The sequence below is a fragment of the Etheostoma cragini genome, chromosome 14, assembly GCF_013103735.1.
Source record: "Etheostoma cragini isolate CJK2018 chromosome 14, CSU_Ecrag_1.0, whole genome shotgun sequence".
Taxonomy (NCBI): domain Eukaryota; kingdom Metazoa; phylum Chordata; class Actinopteri; order Perciformes; family Percidae; genus Etheostoma; species Etheostoma cragini.
Window position 1 is genome coordinate 4,398,598 of NC_048420.1, and position 19,699 is coordinate 4,418,296.

General features: G+C 38.9%; 1 protein-coding gene across 1 annotated transcript in view; it reads right to left on the minus strand.

Annotated features, from left to right (window-relative positions):
* si:ch211-57n23.4 (immunoglobulin superfamily DCC subclass member 3) overlaps nt 1–19,699 on the minus strand; it is a 61,205-nt gene that overhangs the window by 17,627 nt on the left and 23,879 nt on the right. Inside the window, exons 3-7 of the mRNA XM_034892753.1 lie at nt 11,401–11,761; nt 8,688–8,832; nt 8,176–8,306; nt 7,887–8,024; nt 6,808–6,966 (exon numbers count right to left, since the gene is read on the minus strand). Of these exons, the coding sequence (XP_034748644.1) occupies nt 6,808–6,966; nt 7,887–8,024; nt 8,176–8,306; nt 8,688–8,832; nt 11,401–11,761 (934 nt within the window). The remainder of the gene's footprint in view (nt 1–6,807; nt 6,967–7,886; nt 8,025–8,175; nt 8,307–8,687; nt 8,833–11,400; nt 11,762–19,699) is intronic.

Sequence of the window (19,699 nt, forward strand, 5' to 3'; positions counted from 1 at the left end):
ACACACACACACACACGCACACGCACACACACATATGAAATGGGTTTAAAACATCCAAACACCAGTATATTTAATAAAAATTGGAAGGCATTGCTTCCGTCGGTCTGTGTATGTGTGTGTGTGTGTGTGTGTGTGTGTCTGTGAGACCATTTTTCTATCAGGGGATAACTGTCCACCCCTTCATCTGTTCCGCTGTCTCACCATAATGTTTAAACTGTCAGACGTACTCAGCTGACCATTCATCAGCTGATCCATACTCTGTATTGATTGGTGATTCTGTTGACCTTGGGTTTCCCCACACCTACCTCTTTTTATTATGTTAAGTCCCTTTGGTCTGTAGCTTATTTTTTTCTTTTTGGGGGGGGAGGGGGGGTTTCATGCATCTGTCCACTCTTTGGACAGGCACAGAACATAACTAGATTTACATATTTGTGGGCCACACTGTGTCATTTCCTCATAAAACTGAACATTATTTTTGTACTTACTTACTTGTGCCTAATGCGAGTCATGTAGCAGAGGATGTGAATTAGGGTACTCTAAGGAACATTAGCAGCCAGATGTTCTAAATATAACTGCAATATATTACTTTAGAATTTGAATTGGTAATGCATCAGGTCTTCTAATGTCTTAATAATTTCCTGGAATGTTAACTGGTAACAACTGTGTAATATAGTACCAATTAAACGGAACAATACACAATAAGTACCAACTTACAAGTTACACGGTTTTCAGAGAGAATTAGGAAATTAGATAGAAGATACTTAACCCTTGTGTTGTCCTCCCAGGTCAAAATAAAAAAAAATGTAGACACTGGTTTTAAATTTTAGTAGCTTTTTCCCATGTTTTGCTTGTTTTTTTCAACCTTTTGGAACATTTTCAATTATCACAAGTATATTCACCACTTACACCAAGTTTTACAAAGAAGTTTGAAATTCCTGATCAATAAACCTCATTTATATGAAATTATCTATAATTTTTTGTAATACAAAAAAATCAGAAATTCAAAATGATGTTAACTAATAGTTACAATCAGATGAATGAAATTAATAATTAATAATCACAGCTATGTCAACGTTTAGCCAGGATAATGCTATATAATTAAATAAAACACTCAATATTCAATGAAAGTAGAGATCTGATCCTTAATTTTACTTGTGAATAGCGTTTTATGGAACCATGCCGATTTGACCTGAGGACTACAGGAGGGTTAATGGTATAATACAGAGTAAAGTAAGAGTTTATACACAGCTTAAACTCCACAAGGCTAGCCTTGTTTCGCTAAAGCAAGAGTTCAAAATTTGCCCTCTTGGGGGAAGATAGAGGCAGGGGCGTCGGACTGGGGGGTGTAAAGGGTACTGAGTACCCATGGCCCTTATATTATGAGGGCCTAAAAAGATGCTAGAATAAATAGCTCTGTATGTGGAGTGGGGCCCATGGAGAATTAGGTTCTCCTTTCTGCAGGGCCCAGAATTTTTTACTACGCCCTTGCACAAAAGTAACAATAATGGGGGAAGAGGGGCGAGTGGTATATGACTCTTATCTGAAATCTTTATTCAAACAACACTGGTAGATGCTACACAGTTATGTATATAGTTGAGTAAGAACGTTAGAGTTATTACTAGTTGGGTGCAAAGAATGTCTTTTTAAATATGGCCAGTGGTGGAGGAAGCTTTCAAGTATTTACTTTAGTGAAAGTATCAGTACAGCTGAGTAAAAATACAAATGATCAGCAAAATCTACTTAAATTACTACAAGTAAAAGTATGAAGAATAGGTTCTGTAAGAATGTTAAGTTATTATATATGAAATGTAGGTTGATTATTATTACTGATTCATTCATTTCAAAGCAGATCAGCGGTTTAAAGTTAAGTAACTCTCGGGGTTGGGAATCACCAGAGGCCTCACAATATTATTGTGATTTCAAACATATTGCAATATTCCGCTTCATTGCAATTTATTACCCTTTTTTCCCAACTTACATTTTTTTCCCAATTTTAAATTATGTCCCTAAAAGGAAACTTTGTCAACATCTGTTTTGTCTAAAAAGATACAGTGATCTTTCTGTTAATCACACTTCAATGTAGTTGCTGCAAAATGGGATTGTCAAGCAGACAAACTGACAAACATTTACATAACAATTTTAGCACATGCAAACACACACACATACACACACACACACACACACACACACACACTGTCCAGTGTATATAGGGGTTTATATATATATATATATATATATATATATATATATATATATATATATATATATATATATATATATATATATATATATATATATATATATATATATATATATATATATATATATATATATATATATATATATTTATTACCATGGAAAATATCGCAATACTATTGATATTTTCCCCCACCTCTAGTAACTGTACAGCTGGACAGATAAATGCTATGTGATAAAACACATGATATTTGCCTCTGAAATCAGTGTAACAGAAACACAACATTTTTATTTATTTGTAACACCAATGCTATATTTCTATTGTTACACTTTGTTTCAATCACACTCAGGCAACGCCTGGAACTACAACTTTAACACGTAAACCCCTAAACTTTGTAGTCCCAGAGGTGACGTACACTACAGTATTTTAGTTTCTAACCAGCCCTGCCAAAAATACATGTTTGAAGTTGTTTTTCAACACATTTGGGCAAAAAGTGGTTCAGTATGTGATACTTCAACTCCAGTGTGGGAAATAGGAGAAGTCAGTGGGGTCTGCAGCTCATCTTGTCTGCATAACAAACGTGGAAAGGGAGGAAGGGAGGGAGGGTGGGAAGGAGGGAGGGACGAGGGATGGGCGTGTTTTAAGCCATTCTCCAAAATTGCTGGCCATCCTTTGTGTCTCCCTCTACGTGGGGACACCATGGTTGCCCTGACCCCTGCGCCTAGATGCTATTCATCTTCCAGCTCTACCCTCATTAAACCTGAGACCACACCTCCTTTCTCCTCCCAACTCCCTGTCTGTCTGTCCTGACTCCACGCCCTTCTCCCTTGTTCAAACCGCTTTTACAGACGTACGCCCTGAATCCTACTGTCAAGGTCAGGAGCCAGGGGTCAAGGGTCAGAGGTTGAACCCCCCACCCCCTTGGACCCCGATTCTGCATCTTGCACACTGCACCGTCTAGATGTCCTTCAGTTTTTGTCTCTTTGTATGGTGTTTTCTTTGTCCCTTTATCCTGACTATGACCGTGAACACACAAACACACACACACACACAGTGTGAAAGTTCAGACCCCTGCTAACCTTCACACTATAAACACAAACAGCAGCCAGCCTCACTGATACCAACTGAACTTGACTTGAGATAAATAAATAATTTAATAAATAATAATTTAGCTTCTATTGGAGGCATCCCGACGGCTTTTATGTTTGCTCCATATTTTCTTCTATTTACAAAAAAAGAACTATGAGTATATTTCCAAATACTTCAAAATATAAACACTTTGGATATACATCTTTTGTTTTATACACATGTCTGTTTTCCAGACACTTCAAATAAGTGAATTATGTTTTACATTTTAAAGTTTTTGAATTTAAACTGAGATCAAAAGTATTACACAATTATCTAAACCTTAGAGTCCAGTAGCACCACAATGGTCCAGATGTGCACCACCATAGCCACCTCTCACTTTTTGCAAAACAATACACACATTGATTTGGCAAAAACTTAACACACTTGTATAGAGAGCCAAAGTCAAGCCTTTCTACTTCCTATTCTTCGAAAAAATATGAACGAGAGCCAAAGAAAGATTATAATTCTTTTTTGGTCTGTTCGAATTGTGCCATGCATTTCCTAAACGATGAGTGTAAATATAAAAAGACAAGAGATAAACAATTTGACGTAAACATTAGGTTTTGAGTGAGATCGCTTAGTGAACTAGATCTCTCTTCTCCACCAATATATACAACGTCACCAGAGCAATATGGCTGTCACCTTGTCAAGGTTTACCATCTTCTTCCAAGATGAAGGCAGACGTATCAAAAGTGGTGAAAACCATTATAAATCGACCGATGTTGAGAGCTGCAGCTACTCAATGGGAGCGGAGGGAAAATGTTGAGACGTCAGGTAAACGACTTGGACTTGTAGCCCGTCTAATTACGTAGGCAGAGCAGGATATTTCCCGTAGCTTTTAACTTAACTATCTTGTGACAAAATCTGACATTCTTGACATTTAAAATTCACATTTAAAATCGATTGTTAATGGGCAGATAGCTCAGTGGGTAGAGCAGGTGCCAATATATAGAGGTTTACTCCTCGACGCAGCCGGCCCGGGTTCGAATCCAGCCTGCGGCCCTTTGCTGCATGTCACTCCCCCTCTCTCTCCCCGTTCACATCTTCAGCTGTCCTGTCCATTAAAGGCTCTCTATTCATTAAACCCAGACATACATGTCACGATGTCACTTCCTTGCACTGACTGTCAAATGACCACACCTCTGAGCCATCCTGTGGCTGTATTGCACTCGAATTGTTTTATGACTACAATTTTCATCTGCACATTCAAAAGCATTATTTCACAAGTTATTTTTATATCAATAGCTTATTGACACATATCAGAGTAAAACAACTTACAAATAGCTATTTAAAGTACATCATTTCAATGTTTTATCCTATGTGTGCTACCATATGTGACATATAACATCGTCTGCGATATGATGTCACTGATTTCTATTAAATTTTGACTTGTTTTAAGATGATTAGTATTTCCTAAAATGACCCAGTGTCATTAAAGACATTAGTAGAGATACCTCTCCCTATATCATAACTATAACTTATCTCAACTATTGCCTACTACAGTTCTGTTGTAATAACTTTATTTTGGATGAGGACATTTTGACTTACACTAAAACACTGAAAAACCACTTTGTGGGTGGCCATGTTACCAGATGACCAAAGCCTAAAGCTGGTCTCTCAAGCCCAAAAAGAGAGCAAACTGATTGATAGATTCATGAATATATTAGAGATCAGGCCCCTCCTTTACATTAAAGGCACTGCCAATCAGTGTGAGAGCGTGACAGGGGCAAGTATTGATTGATCCGGTCAAAGAGTGGGACACAACGGGGACATTGAGATGGATGGATGAAGGCCAAGCTAAATTATATGAATTCAGATTAGGATCTTGTGAACTCTCATGCATTGTGCTTTAGCTTTTTCTTTTGGTTTATATTTCAAATGCTGTACATATTTGAAGTTATAGTATAGAGTACATAGCCTACTATGATTTTCTCAATCACTTATTGTGGCCAGGTTAGCTCAGTTGGTAGAGCAGGTGCACATATATAGAGGTGCATACCTCAATGCAGAAAATCCAGGGTTCGAGTCTGACCTGGATGATTTCCTGCATTTCTCCCCCCCCCCCTTTCATATCATTTCCATTGAAGGCTGCTATGCCCGAAGCAAATCTTGAAAAAACAACACAATTCTATTAAATACACTCTTGGTGTGACAGAGCACCACAAAACAGATAAGGACAGTGTTGATGTGCACTGATGTGTTTTTATATTCAAGGAACGTTCGAATATGTACCTGTTTTTCTTCCCCAGACTTAGATGTTTTAGATGGTTAGTCAGGTGATCAGTTTCATCTCTGTGTGTTCAGTACAGAGATAGGGCCAGGGCGTGTTTAGCCTAGTTTAGCACAAGACTGGGAACAAGGATAAACTGCTAGCCTAGCTTTGCCAAAAATACAACTTCTAACAACACAGTGACCCTGCACCACATTCCTCAAATACTATCCTGATAATGGTAATGACAGGGTAACGGAGCACTGTATTCACTGTATTTGAACAGAAAATAGTATATTCATATTAATAATTAGCTTTATTAGCAAATGAAAACTTTAAACTCTCATGTTAACCTCGGGTCAAAATTGACCCGTTTTCAGTTATTTTGTATTTCACAAGAAATTGGCTGTTGAATCAAGCGCTGAAAATGTCAACATTAAAAACAACAAAAAACTTTGAAAAAAACACCAACAACATAAAAAAAGCACCCACAACATTGAAAAGGTGACATAAATGTTGAAAAAAGCGATAATGTTGAAAAAAATGTGACCAAAACGTTTTTTTTTTCTTGGTTGACATGAAGACAACACAAGGGTTAAATAAATTAAAAGGGTATTTTTTCACTTTAAGCTAGGCTAAACATAGACCGGTCTCTGTATAAGGGCATAGCTATGAGAACAGAGTCTGGGCATGTGGGCTCTTAATAAGGTTTTGATTCTTCAGTTACAAACATGATGGATTTTTCTTTAAGGCTAAGTCTGATTTCCATTATTATTATTAATTCACAGATGTTAGGCAATTACCTAAATACAATTTTAAAGCGATGAAGCATTTCTCCACCCTTATTACATTCCTGGCTGCATGATAAGGGTTTTAATGTACATAAATGTATATTATGAAAGACATACAATAATAACAGGAAGCAGTTCCGTGCCTTCTACAGTAGCCATTTCTGAGAAGGGTTGACCTTGTGAAATTTGTACTCATAATCTCAGTATTTTTGAAATGCTGGTTATGGCCTTGTCCTACTGGCCACAGAGATATAACACAACCATCTTCTCACCTGATGTAGATATGATAGCAAAGAAGAGTGTTTCTCCAAAAATCAGTGGCCAGTACAGATGGCTAGTGAGGAACTCTACTGGGACAGTATAATATAGTATAGTATAGAGTAGTATAGTATAGTATAGTATTGATTAGAATATAATATAAAAGAAAACATTTCTTTTCAGTAGAGAGTTAAGTGCACTTGCAGTATGTCGTTTGGCCTCACCTTGTACCACGAGTCGTCCGTGTGCAGTACGTCTCATTCTGGTGCCGGGACGATTGGCAGCACACACATACACACCAGAGTGCTGCAGGGAAACATCTGAGATCATCAGGTTCCCCGTCCCCAGAACCTGGATACCCTCCACCCCAATGGAGCGTCCGTCTGATGGACACAGACACAGAAACACACAGAGACGGTTTGTGAAATAAAACTTAAAATTATGCTGCATGTTAGTAAAGGTCCTATGGCATGAAAGTTAATGTATATGTAAATGTGCTGTATTGATATAGCGCTTTTTTAGTCTTAACGACTACTCAAAGCGCTTTTACATCATACAGGATACATTAACCATTCACACACTGTGGCCAAGGCTGCCGTACAAGGTGCCACCTGCTCATCAGATACAGACTCACACACATTCACACTCCGATGCGCAGCACCGGGAGCAACTCGGGGTTCAGTGTCTTGCCCAAGGACACTTCGACATGGGACTGCAGGGCAAGGGATCGAACCACCAACCTTCCGAATGGCAGGCGACCGCTCTACCACTGAGCCACAGCCGCCCCCCAATATACATTCCCCCAGCCTGCCAATGGTCCCCTAGTGGCTTGAAATGGTGATAGGTGTAAACAGAGCCCTGGGTATCCTGCTCTGCCTTTGAGAAAATGAAAGCTCAGATGGGCCGGTCTGGAATCTTGCTCCTTATGAGGTCATAAGGGGCAAGGTTACCCCTGCTTAAGACACAGAAATGGCACATGCTAAGGACGGCTCATTGTGGGACTGGCTCTAGTGGCTGTAACTCTACACCAAGGCTGAACTTTGGGAAAGAGACTTCAGATACAGTGTTAGGGGACCACTAAGGTCCATATAAAAGAGACTTCAGACACAGTATTAGGGGACCACTAAAATCTATAGATAGATATCTTATTGAGCCCCAAAAATGGGAAATTCCAGTGTTGCGGCAGCAAAATATTAGACACACAACACACATTTAGAAAAACACCCGAAACCCACTGTGTCATGTGACCTTTAACTAATTCTCCTTCAATCATGAACATTCTATCAGAAATGTCCAGTGGTACCTAGCCTGCTCCAGGAAACAATTGGCCTTGGGTTTCCTGTGGCGATGCACTCCAGGATGGCCGTCTGATGGACAGTAATGGTCAGATTCTGGGGTCCTGACAGGATGGCCGGCTCCTTGTAGGTTCTTAGCGCTCCACCTGGAAGAATGAAGGAAAGAAACAGTGGATGTGGATGAGATGATAAAGCTTTTGGTTGTGAAAGCCTGTTGTTTGGCATAAAATGGCAAACATCGTCTGTGTAAAGACTTTCTCTAACTACTTGTATATTGCAACATGTGTGTCCACCCACCAGTGATGTTGAGCATGGCCTCATGGCTGTAGCGAGTGTTGGCAGGGTTGGTGGCGACACAGCGGAAAACCCCTGCATCCGCCCGCTTCACGCCTGTCACCTGGAGAATACCCATTGGCAGGAGAGTGTATCTGGACAGGAAGGAGAGGGATGGGGGCAGTTGAGGCATCAAAAACAATTACAGATCTGCTAACCTCTGTTTTAACCATGCGTGAAGCCATTGGAAAGTGTTGTATTGTTGTTGTTGTATTGTGTTGTAGTAAAAAACCTATTCTAAAAATCCTTTTCTCTCTGTAAAAGCTTTTGGAAATGTTTTATACATGTTCTTGTTTATGCTGTTTTTACTTGTTTAGTACATTGTATTGTCTTTACATGTGCTCATGTCCTTTGGCCTTATTCTAAGTTATTGGGGCTTTTCTGGTGTTCTTTTCTTCTGTAAAGCTCTTTAGAAAAGTACTATATAAATAAAGTGTATTATTACATACACTGTAGTGCATGGTGTATGGTGTTACCTGTTGTCGGTGTTGTTGAGTGGTACTCTGTCTTTCTCCCAGGTGATTTTGGCCTCAGGTACGCCGTTGATCTGACACTGGAAGCGAGCTACACTTCCCTCATCCACAGTCATGGACAGTGGGTGGGTGTGGAACTTTGGAAGAGCTGATGGTAAACCACACACAGATCAGCCTTAATGAGGACAATAATGGACATGCATTTTATTTTGAAACATTGAAGGGACACTCCACCAATTCTACACAAGAAGACTTAGACTTAGACTTTGAATGAAGGAAATTGAAAGTTCCAGCAGCAGTTTCAATTTCCTGCGGGAATCATCCCAAAGGATCAATAAAGAGAAGTCTAAGTCTAAGAAGATCAGTTTTCAGTCCGGGTTACCACCACTACTTGCCTATATTAAAAGTTTGTATTTTTTTATATAATGTCTTCTATGACTTTGGAGGATCTTTATCTTCAAGTCAGAGAAAATAATCTGGATGACAAAGAGATGCTATTGGTTATATAATGGGAAATAGAGTATCCAGGGGTTGTGTAGAGATTGGTGGAGATGATTAGTGGCTTCTATCTCATGCCAATATTTTCAAACTTGAAGACACTAAAATACATCTGTTATATTCCTCCACTTTTCTTTCCTGATAGTTCCAACTTTTCTGAAGAGGACACATTTGGAAAGAGATTTTCCATCAGCTTTTTGTTTTTACAGCATTTGCAAGAATCGTTTTGGGAAACAACAAGCCATTGATAGCCATTAATATAAAGAGTTTTGGGTTAGATTAGAATCGTTTTACAATCCATTTCTAAATTATTTTTAGCCATTTTTACTGTAAATCACAACATTTTATTTTTACGCCCACAATTGTGCTCACCATATGGTGCCATGTCCTGTATTCCCAAAGGTTGAATGTGGCAAACACAACAAAATACACAAGTACACAAGTACACAACACACAACACACACACACACACACACACACACACAGGATTCCTTATGAATCAGGATAAGCCAGAATCAATAAGGGTGTATATTATGGAGGAAGGATTTGCAAATGAGAGATAATCACCATGGCAACTCATTGCTGATAGTTGTAATTTTCCTGGATTAACCAGAACTACCTGGCTGAGGGGTGGGGGTGGAGATGAGAATGTTATTCAAGTACTGTGTGCGTATGTGTATGTGTGTACAGCAATGTACATGCCTACATGTGCTGAGCAGTAATTTATAGGCCTTCCATAAGGAGAAGCTGGTATGTTTTGTTTAAGGTTCGTATCGGGGATCCTGTTCCGTCTCACAGATCAGAGAGTCCGAGGGGGGCTTGGGTTGCCAAGTATGTTGCAGAGGTGTTCACTGTGTGTAGCACCATTTATAACAGAGACTATAGGATGTTTTGACAGAGAGAAGGCAACATGTGGTGACTAACTGTGGGACATCCTCTGCTCTCTGTGCAGGTTCATGGCCTGTGGATTTTGCAGTGATGTGAATATAAAATGCTGGAGGAAATGACTGTTTATCTTTTTTTAATGTAATTTAGATTTCTCAATTTATACAATCTACAGCCACATACACTTCCTGCATCTACAGTACAAAAACCCACAAACGTAACAACAAAGCAAGAACTCTTTGTTGTCTCCAAGTAGGAGAGCAGGACTGTAGAGAGTGCAGTCTTTACATCTCATTACGGTATTATTACGTATTTGGTCAACCTTAATTAAATGGAAAAGTCATGTTTTATTACAACTTGGAACTTTAACTTGTATCCATTATTCCTGTATAGATATAGGATATGATAATATCTTACGTATTCGCCAATGTCATTGCTAAGATCACCTACGTCCCACTGAGCGAGACACTCAAATTCCAGTTCCTGAACAACTAAGCCTCTGCACGGAGAGCCCTATAAAGAAATGCTCAAATATGCACTAGCATTTATGTGTATGTACAACTACATTAAAGCGGTGACCCCAAATACTCGACCATTCAATGATTTTGAAAAAAGAATGGATTTGCATTTGACTGTCAATCTTACAGGGGGGTACATGTGGTTATGAAACAGATGATTAAAGTACTCAGGCTATAAGGTGGGGATGTCAGCTTTGACACAGCTTGTTATCACCCAATAAATCATCATGTAACCTGTTTTGGAATACATTTATTAACTAGAAGGGCACTAGTTTTTGTAGTTATTGTATTTTTGGTGTTTGGCATTGGGTGGGAATGGGGACTCAATATCTAAATATAGTCCTGGCAACGGCCTATAATTACAGAACTTGAACTATAAAAGGAAATGGCATTATCCAAAGAAAGAAAATTGTGATTTTCTTTTGAAATTATGACTTAACATCTCCAAATTACACAAAAGAATATCATAATTACTAGTTAAATAATGAGAAATTCTCCATAATTATGAAATAAGGATGTCGTAATTGAGATTTCTGTATTTCCATATCTTATCAATAGCTGTAAGAAGCAATGGTGTAGGGTTGTTGTGGTATTGAATGCAATGCACTTCCTCTATGAATCTCCAAATTCCCAGTCAACTCATTTGCACTGTGAGAAACTTGTTCTGCTCATCAGGACATAAAGATAACCAGTGACATCATCTCCTTCCATCCCTGTGTACTAGTTGTACTGTTCCTAAGCAAATATTATTGTATGCCATGACAGGTATATATAATGTAACAGTGATGTCCTGTGTTGCACTGTTGAACACTTACATGCCAAAAGGACTTTGGCCTTGCGGCTGACCAGCATGCCATAGCGGTTTTGAGCAGCGCAGTCGTACTCGCCCATATCCGCGTCGCTACCTTCTTTGCGTTTCTGGAAGTTCTGGATGACCAGCGTGCCATTTGCCAGCACCTGAACCCGCGGGCTGGTGGGCAAAGGCACCCCATTTTTACGCCATGTAACCATGATGGGTTCTTCACCCTGCACCTGACAGTCCAGCATGAGCGGGCGTTCCCTTACCGCAATCACATCACTTGGCTCCAGCAGGAAAGACAGCTCTGAGGCTAAACAGCCACCTGCAGACAGAGAAAGATAAAGACAGGTTATCAGACAGAGAGAAAGGCTATATGACTACAAATCTGTTTACACAAAATGATAATTGGTTGTACAATCCAGAGGAATATTCAATCTCAGAACTGTAATCAGGTTTGCGTCATACTGTTAAACCATCTTGAATTGGGGAAGTGATGGAAAGCTCAATCAAATCCAAGACATTGTGCCTGTGTGTTTGTGTGTGTGTGTGTGTGTGTGTGTCAGCGCGTGTTAATTAAGAAAAAAAACTGAATAAAAAAAAGAATTTCCCCAAGGTGACAAATAAACAGTCAAGCTGTCCTTCTCGTTCAGTCCCCACCTTAAGAAACCAGTCAAAAAATCCAATGAAACCATCATTTATAACCAAGGGACGTTTTTGCTTTAACATGGAATGAGTAGTAGAGCAACCTTGAACTGCAGGAGTGTATTTTTTGTATAAGACATAGGAGGATTTATTTATAATCTCAAACCCATAAACATCCCATGGTTCCAGAAACAATAGCACAAGGGAAGGCTTCTCTGGAAGACACCGAGTCTCAGAGAAGCCTAACCGAGTTGCCTGAAAAACCTCACTTAACACCAGAAACCGCCACATTTGATTGATGGTGCATTTGATTTTGCGGCCTATAACGCTTTTACTGAGGGCGAGCCACAATGGATGCTGGATGCCAGCGAGCCATCCAGCCAGAGAGGGCAACAACAATACCCGGGCTGGGGAGGAGAACATTGGCAAGGGTTGCTGGGGTCAAGTTGGTAGACCCTCCATTAATGCAGGGGCCATTTGTGACAATAGTGTTGTGACTATGCTTATTTTCACTTAAACCACAGTAACCTTTGTGAAAACTCCCGTCAGCCACCATGAACCCTAGGGCACCATCTGCCTTTTCTTATGCATCCCCTCCACCCCTCCCGTCTCATCTATTCCTTTCAGTTCCATCTCTGAGGTGACTTTCCCATGCCACTAGAGCTCTCTTCTCTCTTCTCCCCTCCCCTCTGTGACCTTGGTGACACTCCCAGTCTTCCCCATCTTCTTTCAGTCTATTCTTATAATAAGTAATGTCCCTAATATGCAAAGAGCCTTGAACCCTTGCAATAGCCACTTTCCTTTCCAGCTGTAAGCAGAAACAAACGCAGTTGCACTTGAACCTGCACAATGCCTTATCAGTGTTACTATGGAGATTTGCATCTGTTCAACCAGTTCAACTCTTTCCTTCAGCTGGGCGATGAGCTGGACAACAGCATGCATTATGGGTTCAGCCATAATCAAGCATCACATCACCACACACAATAGCTTGCAGCTAAATTTGTCTTTGGTTTGGCTTCAGTTATTTTGTGGGTTTCTGTTCCCATTTCAATTTCACTAAGCCTGCTTCCACTTTGCTGATGTATTGAACACCATCCGTATGTATTGAGCACAACACCATCCGTACACATTTCTGTTTCCTATGATTTGGAATTTTTTTTTAAACTAAAACCAAACATTTTCTTACTCACCTTTAGAGGTTACTAGCAATGCAGATACTACCGGGTTTTGACATACAGTATATCTCTCTGAGATTTTTGGCCTCTAACACAATACAATGTTCTTTGTTGTGCTTACAGCATTAAACGATAAGATGAAAAATTTTGATAGGAACATGTATGTATTTCCAAAGTCCAGGTTGCTTGACACAATCCACAGTTACAGGGACACTAAAATTGTGTCCCTGATCATTATTAATTATTAAGTAATTTCATTCCTACCCACCTTGTCTTACATCCATTCGTGCAATAAGTAAGCATGGATAAAAGATCCTCCACAGCAGTTACACTTAGCACAACTGCTCTCTTTTGGCTAAAGCTGACAAATATTAGGAATGGAGATACATGGCATTGCATATACAAATAAAACAAAGTTGGCCATTTTGACATTAATGACAACTGATCATATTATTATTAAAACACAGCCACAGAGCTTTTTTACAGCCTGAACATACAGCAGGGCTGTTACCCCTCTTCCTAATCTCTGTCACTGGCTTCACTGATGGGACACATCAAGAAATAAGCATCTGTCCTCCTTCAGAAAATTGAAAATTGAATTCTAATGAAAGTTCTCCCACCCAGCAGATGTAGCCTGCTAGGAGGATGTGGGTCGGGTCTGATAAAACCTTGCAACCCCCCTTTGCGTTCCAACGCTTAGGCCTGGTAATGAAATTCAGGGTCCCCAAGGGGGGACTTAAATCCCATCATGTGGTCATGGTTATCAAACACATGGTGTTGCAAACTGTGAGGCATAAAAGGCCAATGTTTAATTTTGATGGCTGGTTTTCTCTAAATAATCATCATTACAATGTCAGTATAGCATGCACAACATACAGAACACACTGCAAGATGACTTCTAAAAACTGGTTGCTTATACAGTATTTATTATTATTTTTATTATATATTATCTCAGGCTTATAAATGCTAGTCTAAACTATGAGCAAATACAAGAGTAAAGCACAGATCAACCTAAGCTTACATTTGCACAGGTGCACCATAGAGTTCATCATCAATTACTGCGTTACAGCAGCTGTCAGAGGTCTACTGTCAGACTGCTGAACACAGCTCTCCCAGGTATCCCCTATCTTGATTTTTGCTGACATAAGCTAAGTAAAGCAATGTAAGGCAATGCAAGACAACATGAGGCAACATAAAGTTATGGAATGCAAGGCAATGAAAGGTAATGTCAGACAATGTGAGGGGGCAAAAAGGAATGTAATTGTAAGCTAATGTAGGAGAAGGTACCTTAATGTAGCTTAAGGTAATGTATCTTAAGGTAAGGTATCTTCAGGTAATGTAACTTATGGTAACGTAACTTTAGGTAGCATGACTTAAGGTAACTTAACTTTAGGTAACGTAACTTTAGGTAACGTAACTTTAGGTAACATAACTTTAGATAACGTAACTCTAGGTAACGCAACTCTAAGTAACGTAACTGTAGGTAACGTAACTCTAGGTAATGTAACTCTAGGTAATGTAACTCTAGGTAACTTAACTCTAGGTAACGTAACTCTAAATAATGTAACTCTAGGTAACGTAACTTTAGGTAAAGTAACTTTAGGTAACGCTGATTAAGGCTTTGTAACTAAAGTCAACATAACTTATGGTTAACTTTAGGTACTGTGGGATAATATGGTAAGTCAATGTGAAGTTTGTAATGTAATATCAAAGAGAAAAATGAAATGTATCAACTAGAGTGTATCAGTTTTTTCTTAGCTGCCCAAACATATAATCATTTATTCAGTCATCTACACATTTTATTCAAATCATCATATAAAAAGGAACTGGTTGAGGTACAAATTAAAGTTCTTGTTTGTTAACAGGATCTACTGTATCTCTGGGAGCCACTGGGTTGCCTTAATAGCTGACCAGTTCATTGGAGACACCAACAATTTAATGCAATCCAATACAACAGAGTTTCTTTTCAAAGAAATTCTTTTAAAATTGTAGGCTTGGATGGAAATAAATAGAAATATCTTTCAGCACAATGCAGTCCGATGCAACACCACCTCAAATTACAGCTTTGGAAATTACTTGATTTGAATTGGACTACAGCATCTTCATAAACACATGGATTATTGAATTGGATTGCATTAGATCATCACATAAATTGTAACTCAATAGCAGTTTTGAGCTAACAATTGACATTTGTGCCTTGACACATTTCTGTTAATTTGGAGTCAATCCAAGGGATGGATGAAGGATGGTAATAGTGTGTCAACACTGAAGACTGTTAGACAACTCCAGAACGGAGGAGTTAAATGTATCCTTTGCAAGTTCCAAGAAGCTGAACATACCTTAAGTCTGATTAAGTACACCACATTACATATAATTTAGGACTATTTTTAGTATAGGGGTAGGATGGTAATGAGATTTTTTTTGAAGTAAGGGGATTGTCCAGGAACCCCCACACAAGCACCCTGTGCTTAACCCCAAACCCCTCAGGGGGCGTGAGAGAGTCAGAGGTGGGGAGTATAGATGTGTAGATGAGGGTAATGGTGTTGGGGGAGGCAGCTTGTGTCCAGTCTGAGCAACTCTCCCAGCCCTCCACTGCTATGGTTTAGCAAGATTGAAGCCCGTGAAGTTCACAGATTTCTACACTTTAGACTGTCGCTGTGTGTCGCTGTGTGAAAGGCAACTTTTGAGGGCGGCATGGATTAGAGCTAGGAATGTATAATCAATAAATATTTGGTCAGGGTTGAGAGTTATGAGTTAGGGTTCAAGCTTCATATTTGATGAATTCACTGCACATATCTGCAGAAATACACAGAGCATGTGTTTGATAATTTAATAATAACATAAAAAAGAGATCACATTAAAAGCTGCAACATGTGCAATATGATATGCTCTAAGGCCCCTGAACTCTTTATTCAATATATGTTTCAGAAGAAGAAGCTGTTTAAACAATGAGTGTGCAGTTGGAGGTCTGAGCTGGGAGAAGGGAATGGCTGGGCAGGCATTAAGCCCTTCGCCCTTGGGCTCCCTCTTTTGTCCTCCTAATGGGAGGAAAACTCTCCTTGTTAGGAGACGGCGAGCTCACTCAGCTGATTCACAAACTTGCTTTTGTAGTTGTTATAGGGGGTCTGCCTGGGTCTTTGTTTAAAACAACTAATGGCCATTTGCTGCGTGTCATATGCCAAGTTCAATGTCTGAACACTGAGTGATTCTGAGAAAGGAATGGAGCTAAAACATGCTTGTGTCCATGACTCAAAGTGCAGTTTAAACAGATATCAGGCATAGTTTTAAGATAGCTTGTACCAAAAAAGTACTTATTAATTTATTTATTCAACTACTTCATTAACTCAGTGTTTTCTGATTTGTTATTTGATTTGTAGACACAACACTTGATTTTTATACCAAAATGAAGGAAGTAGTTTATCTTTTATTTTTTGAGAAATGCAAACCTGATTTCTACAAAACTATCAAAACAAGCCAACATTTTATACAATGGCAATTGTTTGGATTTAAATCTGGAACTATCTGATCTAACAATACACTTTATTATTAATCTACCAACTTTCTGAATTTGACAGATTTTAGTTTGAACCATTACTAAAGATTCTTCTAGAACTCAACTTAATTTTGTAAATATCCTGAATGTGAGACCTACAAAGTGTCTATAACATGATATGAAGATGGACCTTCTAATGTTGGATTTCAACAAAGTTATTAAGGTCAAATTTAGGCTGGGATCAGGCTTGTTTTTTTGTTTTTTTTACAGCAACTTAGTTTACTGACCTATTGATAACATGCATCAACTGATATTGGCCCCATGGGCCCCTGGGCCCAGATGTCCCATCTGCATTTGGGGGATTGGCTGATTTCTAATGGTCAGTGCAGATTAAAAATGCCTTGCCAAAAAACATTGTCCACCAGCCAGGTGGATCAATAAGCAATAATCTGTTATGTAATGGGAAGTATGCCTCTTTCTTTGACCGGCAGTTTTAATCAGTGAGGTGTCAGCTCACAGAATGGGTGCAGCAACTCTTATTAGGTAAAATCTCATTTAAAATAGAAAGCCTGGCAGGACACTCAGGCCTCACAAAACACAAGCTAAAAAGACACTCAGGGACTCACTGTGCAAGAGAGATCCTTGGAAGCACTGGTGGACACATGCCAGTGTGTTCTAATGGGACACTTATAGTATAAGCACAAGACAACTATTATTGAATTAAGTAGTCAAAATCAAAACTACTTAGAGCTCATCTTGGAAGGTGTACACAGTTACAACGTCAATAAACCTAACCATCAGTTTAACCAGCTGGAAATGTACATGTCTTGATCATACTTATGAAGCTGATGACCAGCCTTGAATTTATATTTAGCACATCCTGTCTGGTCTAACTGTCAATCACCAAAAGCTACTCGCTCATGTTTCTACTGTCATCCACTCAGTGGCACTGGACATATGGCTATTAATGAAATTCTAAGGTGCTACCAGAGAAATATAAATATTGTAAATAAACCCCCTATTTAATAAGTAAATATTAGATGAGGGTCCTCTACAGAAAGTCCCATCAACCTCATAATTGTACCTTTTACAGTGCAAATCCTATTAGCATAAGCCTAAACCAGCCGCGGATTTAGATGTTTGACTCTTTTCTGTCACACGCCGGCCACCACAGGCCCTTTGTGTCTCTGCTGTGGATTAAACCAAGGGGTGTTTCTCCATTTTGGATAGTTTGTGTGTGGGTGTAAGGAGCCCTGACAGGGCAGGGTTGTGGAGGACTTGGTCATGGGCAGCTGTAGGGGGGTTTTCCTTCTTCACACATTTTTAATATGGTCTCAATCTGAGTGCAGACTGAAGGGCTGTGTTATGGAGATGAGGGTGTGAAGGTCACCTCACTGAAGACTGAGGACTTGGGGGTGCCTATTGTGACTATGCACCCCCCACCACCCACCCCACAGACTGCTTTGCTGACCAGGACGACCCAGAGCCATTCTCCGCCCTAAAGGTCAGAGGGCGCCGACTAACCCCTCTCCTATGCCATCTGCACTGCTCCCCTTCTCATGCAAAGCTCCTGTTTTTTCTTGAATAAAGCATTTTTGGTGTCCATCTACAACCTTGTGTGTTATTTGAAATGTTTATTACAGTATGTGATAGTCATGACTAAAACACAACTGATAAATTAAGATATCTGACCTTCAGGTTTGTAATTTTCTTTGAAATGCACCTATTTAAATTTGGAAATATGAATAGTAAAAAAGTACAGAAATGAATTCTGCGTACAGAAAGTCTTTTTTTGTGTCACCCCAAAAAGGTTCCATGAGGCAAAGTCAAGTTAAAAATGTATCTTAATTCTAGGTTCCCTCTTACTAGCTTCAGTCTGGAGCTTTAAACTGCACTTTAAAGTCTTTTCCAAGGAGATGGAGTTTTACAAGTTAAAATATCAAACCACTGATTGTTAGTGGACCTTTGTATTCATTTATTGGTAAAACTAATGTTTCCAAGTTCAAGAATATAGTTTCTTGATTTGTCCAACATCATTTAGTGGCCTTCAATTTAAATGGTTTAATGTTTATTCGAGATTGCACTGCAAAAGAGGGATGTCTAACAACAAGATAAAAACACTACATCTGGAGGAAAAGGTACTCAAAACAAGTCAAATTATCTGTCCATGCAGGAAGATAGTTAAAAAATAAAAACCCTAAATCTGGGGGAATAGTATATAAAATATAGGTATAGATAATTTCCCCTGACAAGCTTGCTTGATTTAAGATTATAGTGTAAAGTTGAACACTTAAAATTAGAACTTTACTCTTAAAACAAGATCAATTTTCTCACAATTCTAAGCTAAGTTTTATTTTTTTTTATCTTGGTAAGAACCAAATAATTTCCAGTGTGATTATTCAATCTTATAAAAGATGTATATTCATGTTTTAGGAATTATTTTAAGAATACTTAAGAATAACAGTGGTCCATTCAATAGGTCTCTGTTTTGGTGGGAAGAAAGTGACACAATTGCCAGGTATTTTGCATATGTTCTTAAGACTAAAAGAGGTTACTCGATGTTTTCAACATAACAACTTTAAATAGACTATAATGGTATATATATATTTATATACCACATTGTATATTTGTTTTGAAGGTTCATTTTTTTGGTCTTTGAAAAAAAGTTTGACTTGTGTTTGCGAAGCTTGCCTTCCTTTCTGGAAGGCCACAGTTGTGCATGCAGTTGATAATGAGATCTACAGTTCTTGTGCAACTGAATGCTTGGTTAAAGTTTATATGCAGACATTTACAGTCACAGTGAGTTTGCATGGTGTATATAATTGTGTAGGTGATTAGTAAAAAACCAAATCACATCCATAAAGATACTAACAAGAGCTTCCAGTCATCCGTACAGAGTGGAACTCATCATTTAGTCCTTCTTGGTGATAACTGGATAAGTAAATGAGGACAGGCAAGAAGCCCTTCTTTTTTCAAAAAACAATTTAAGAAACTTAAAATACATG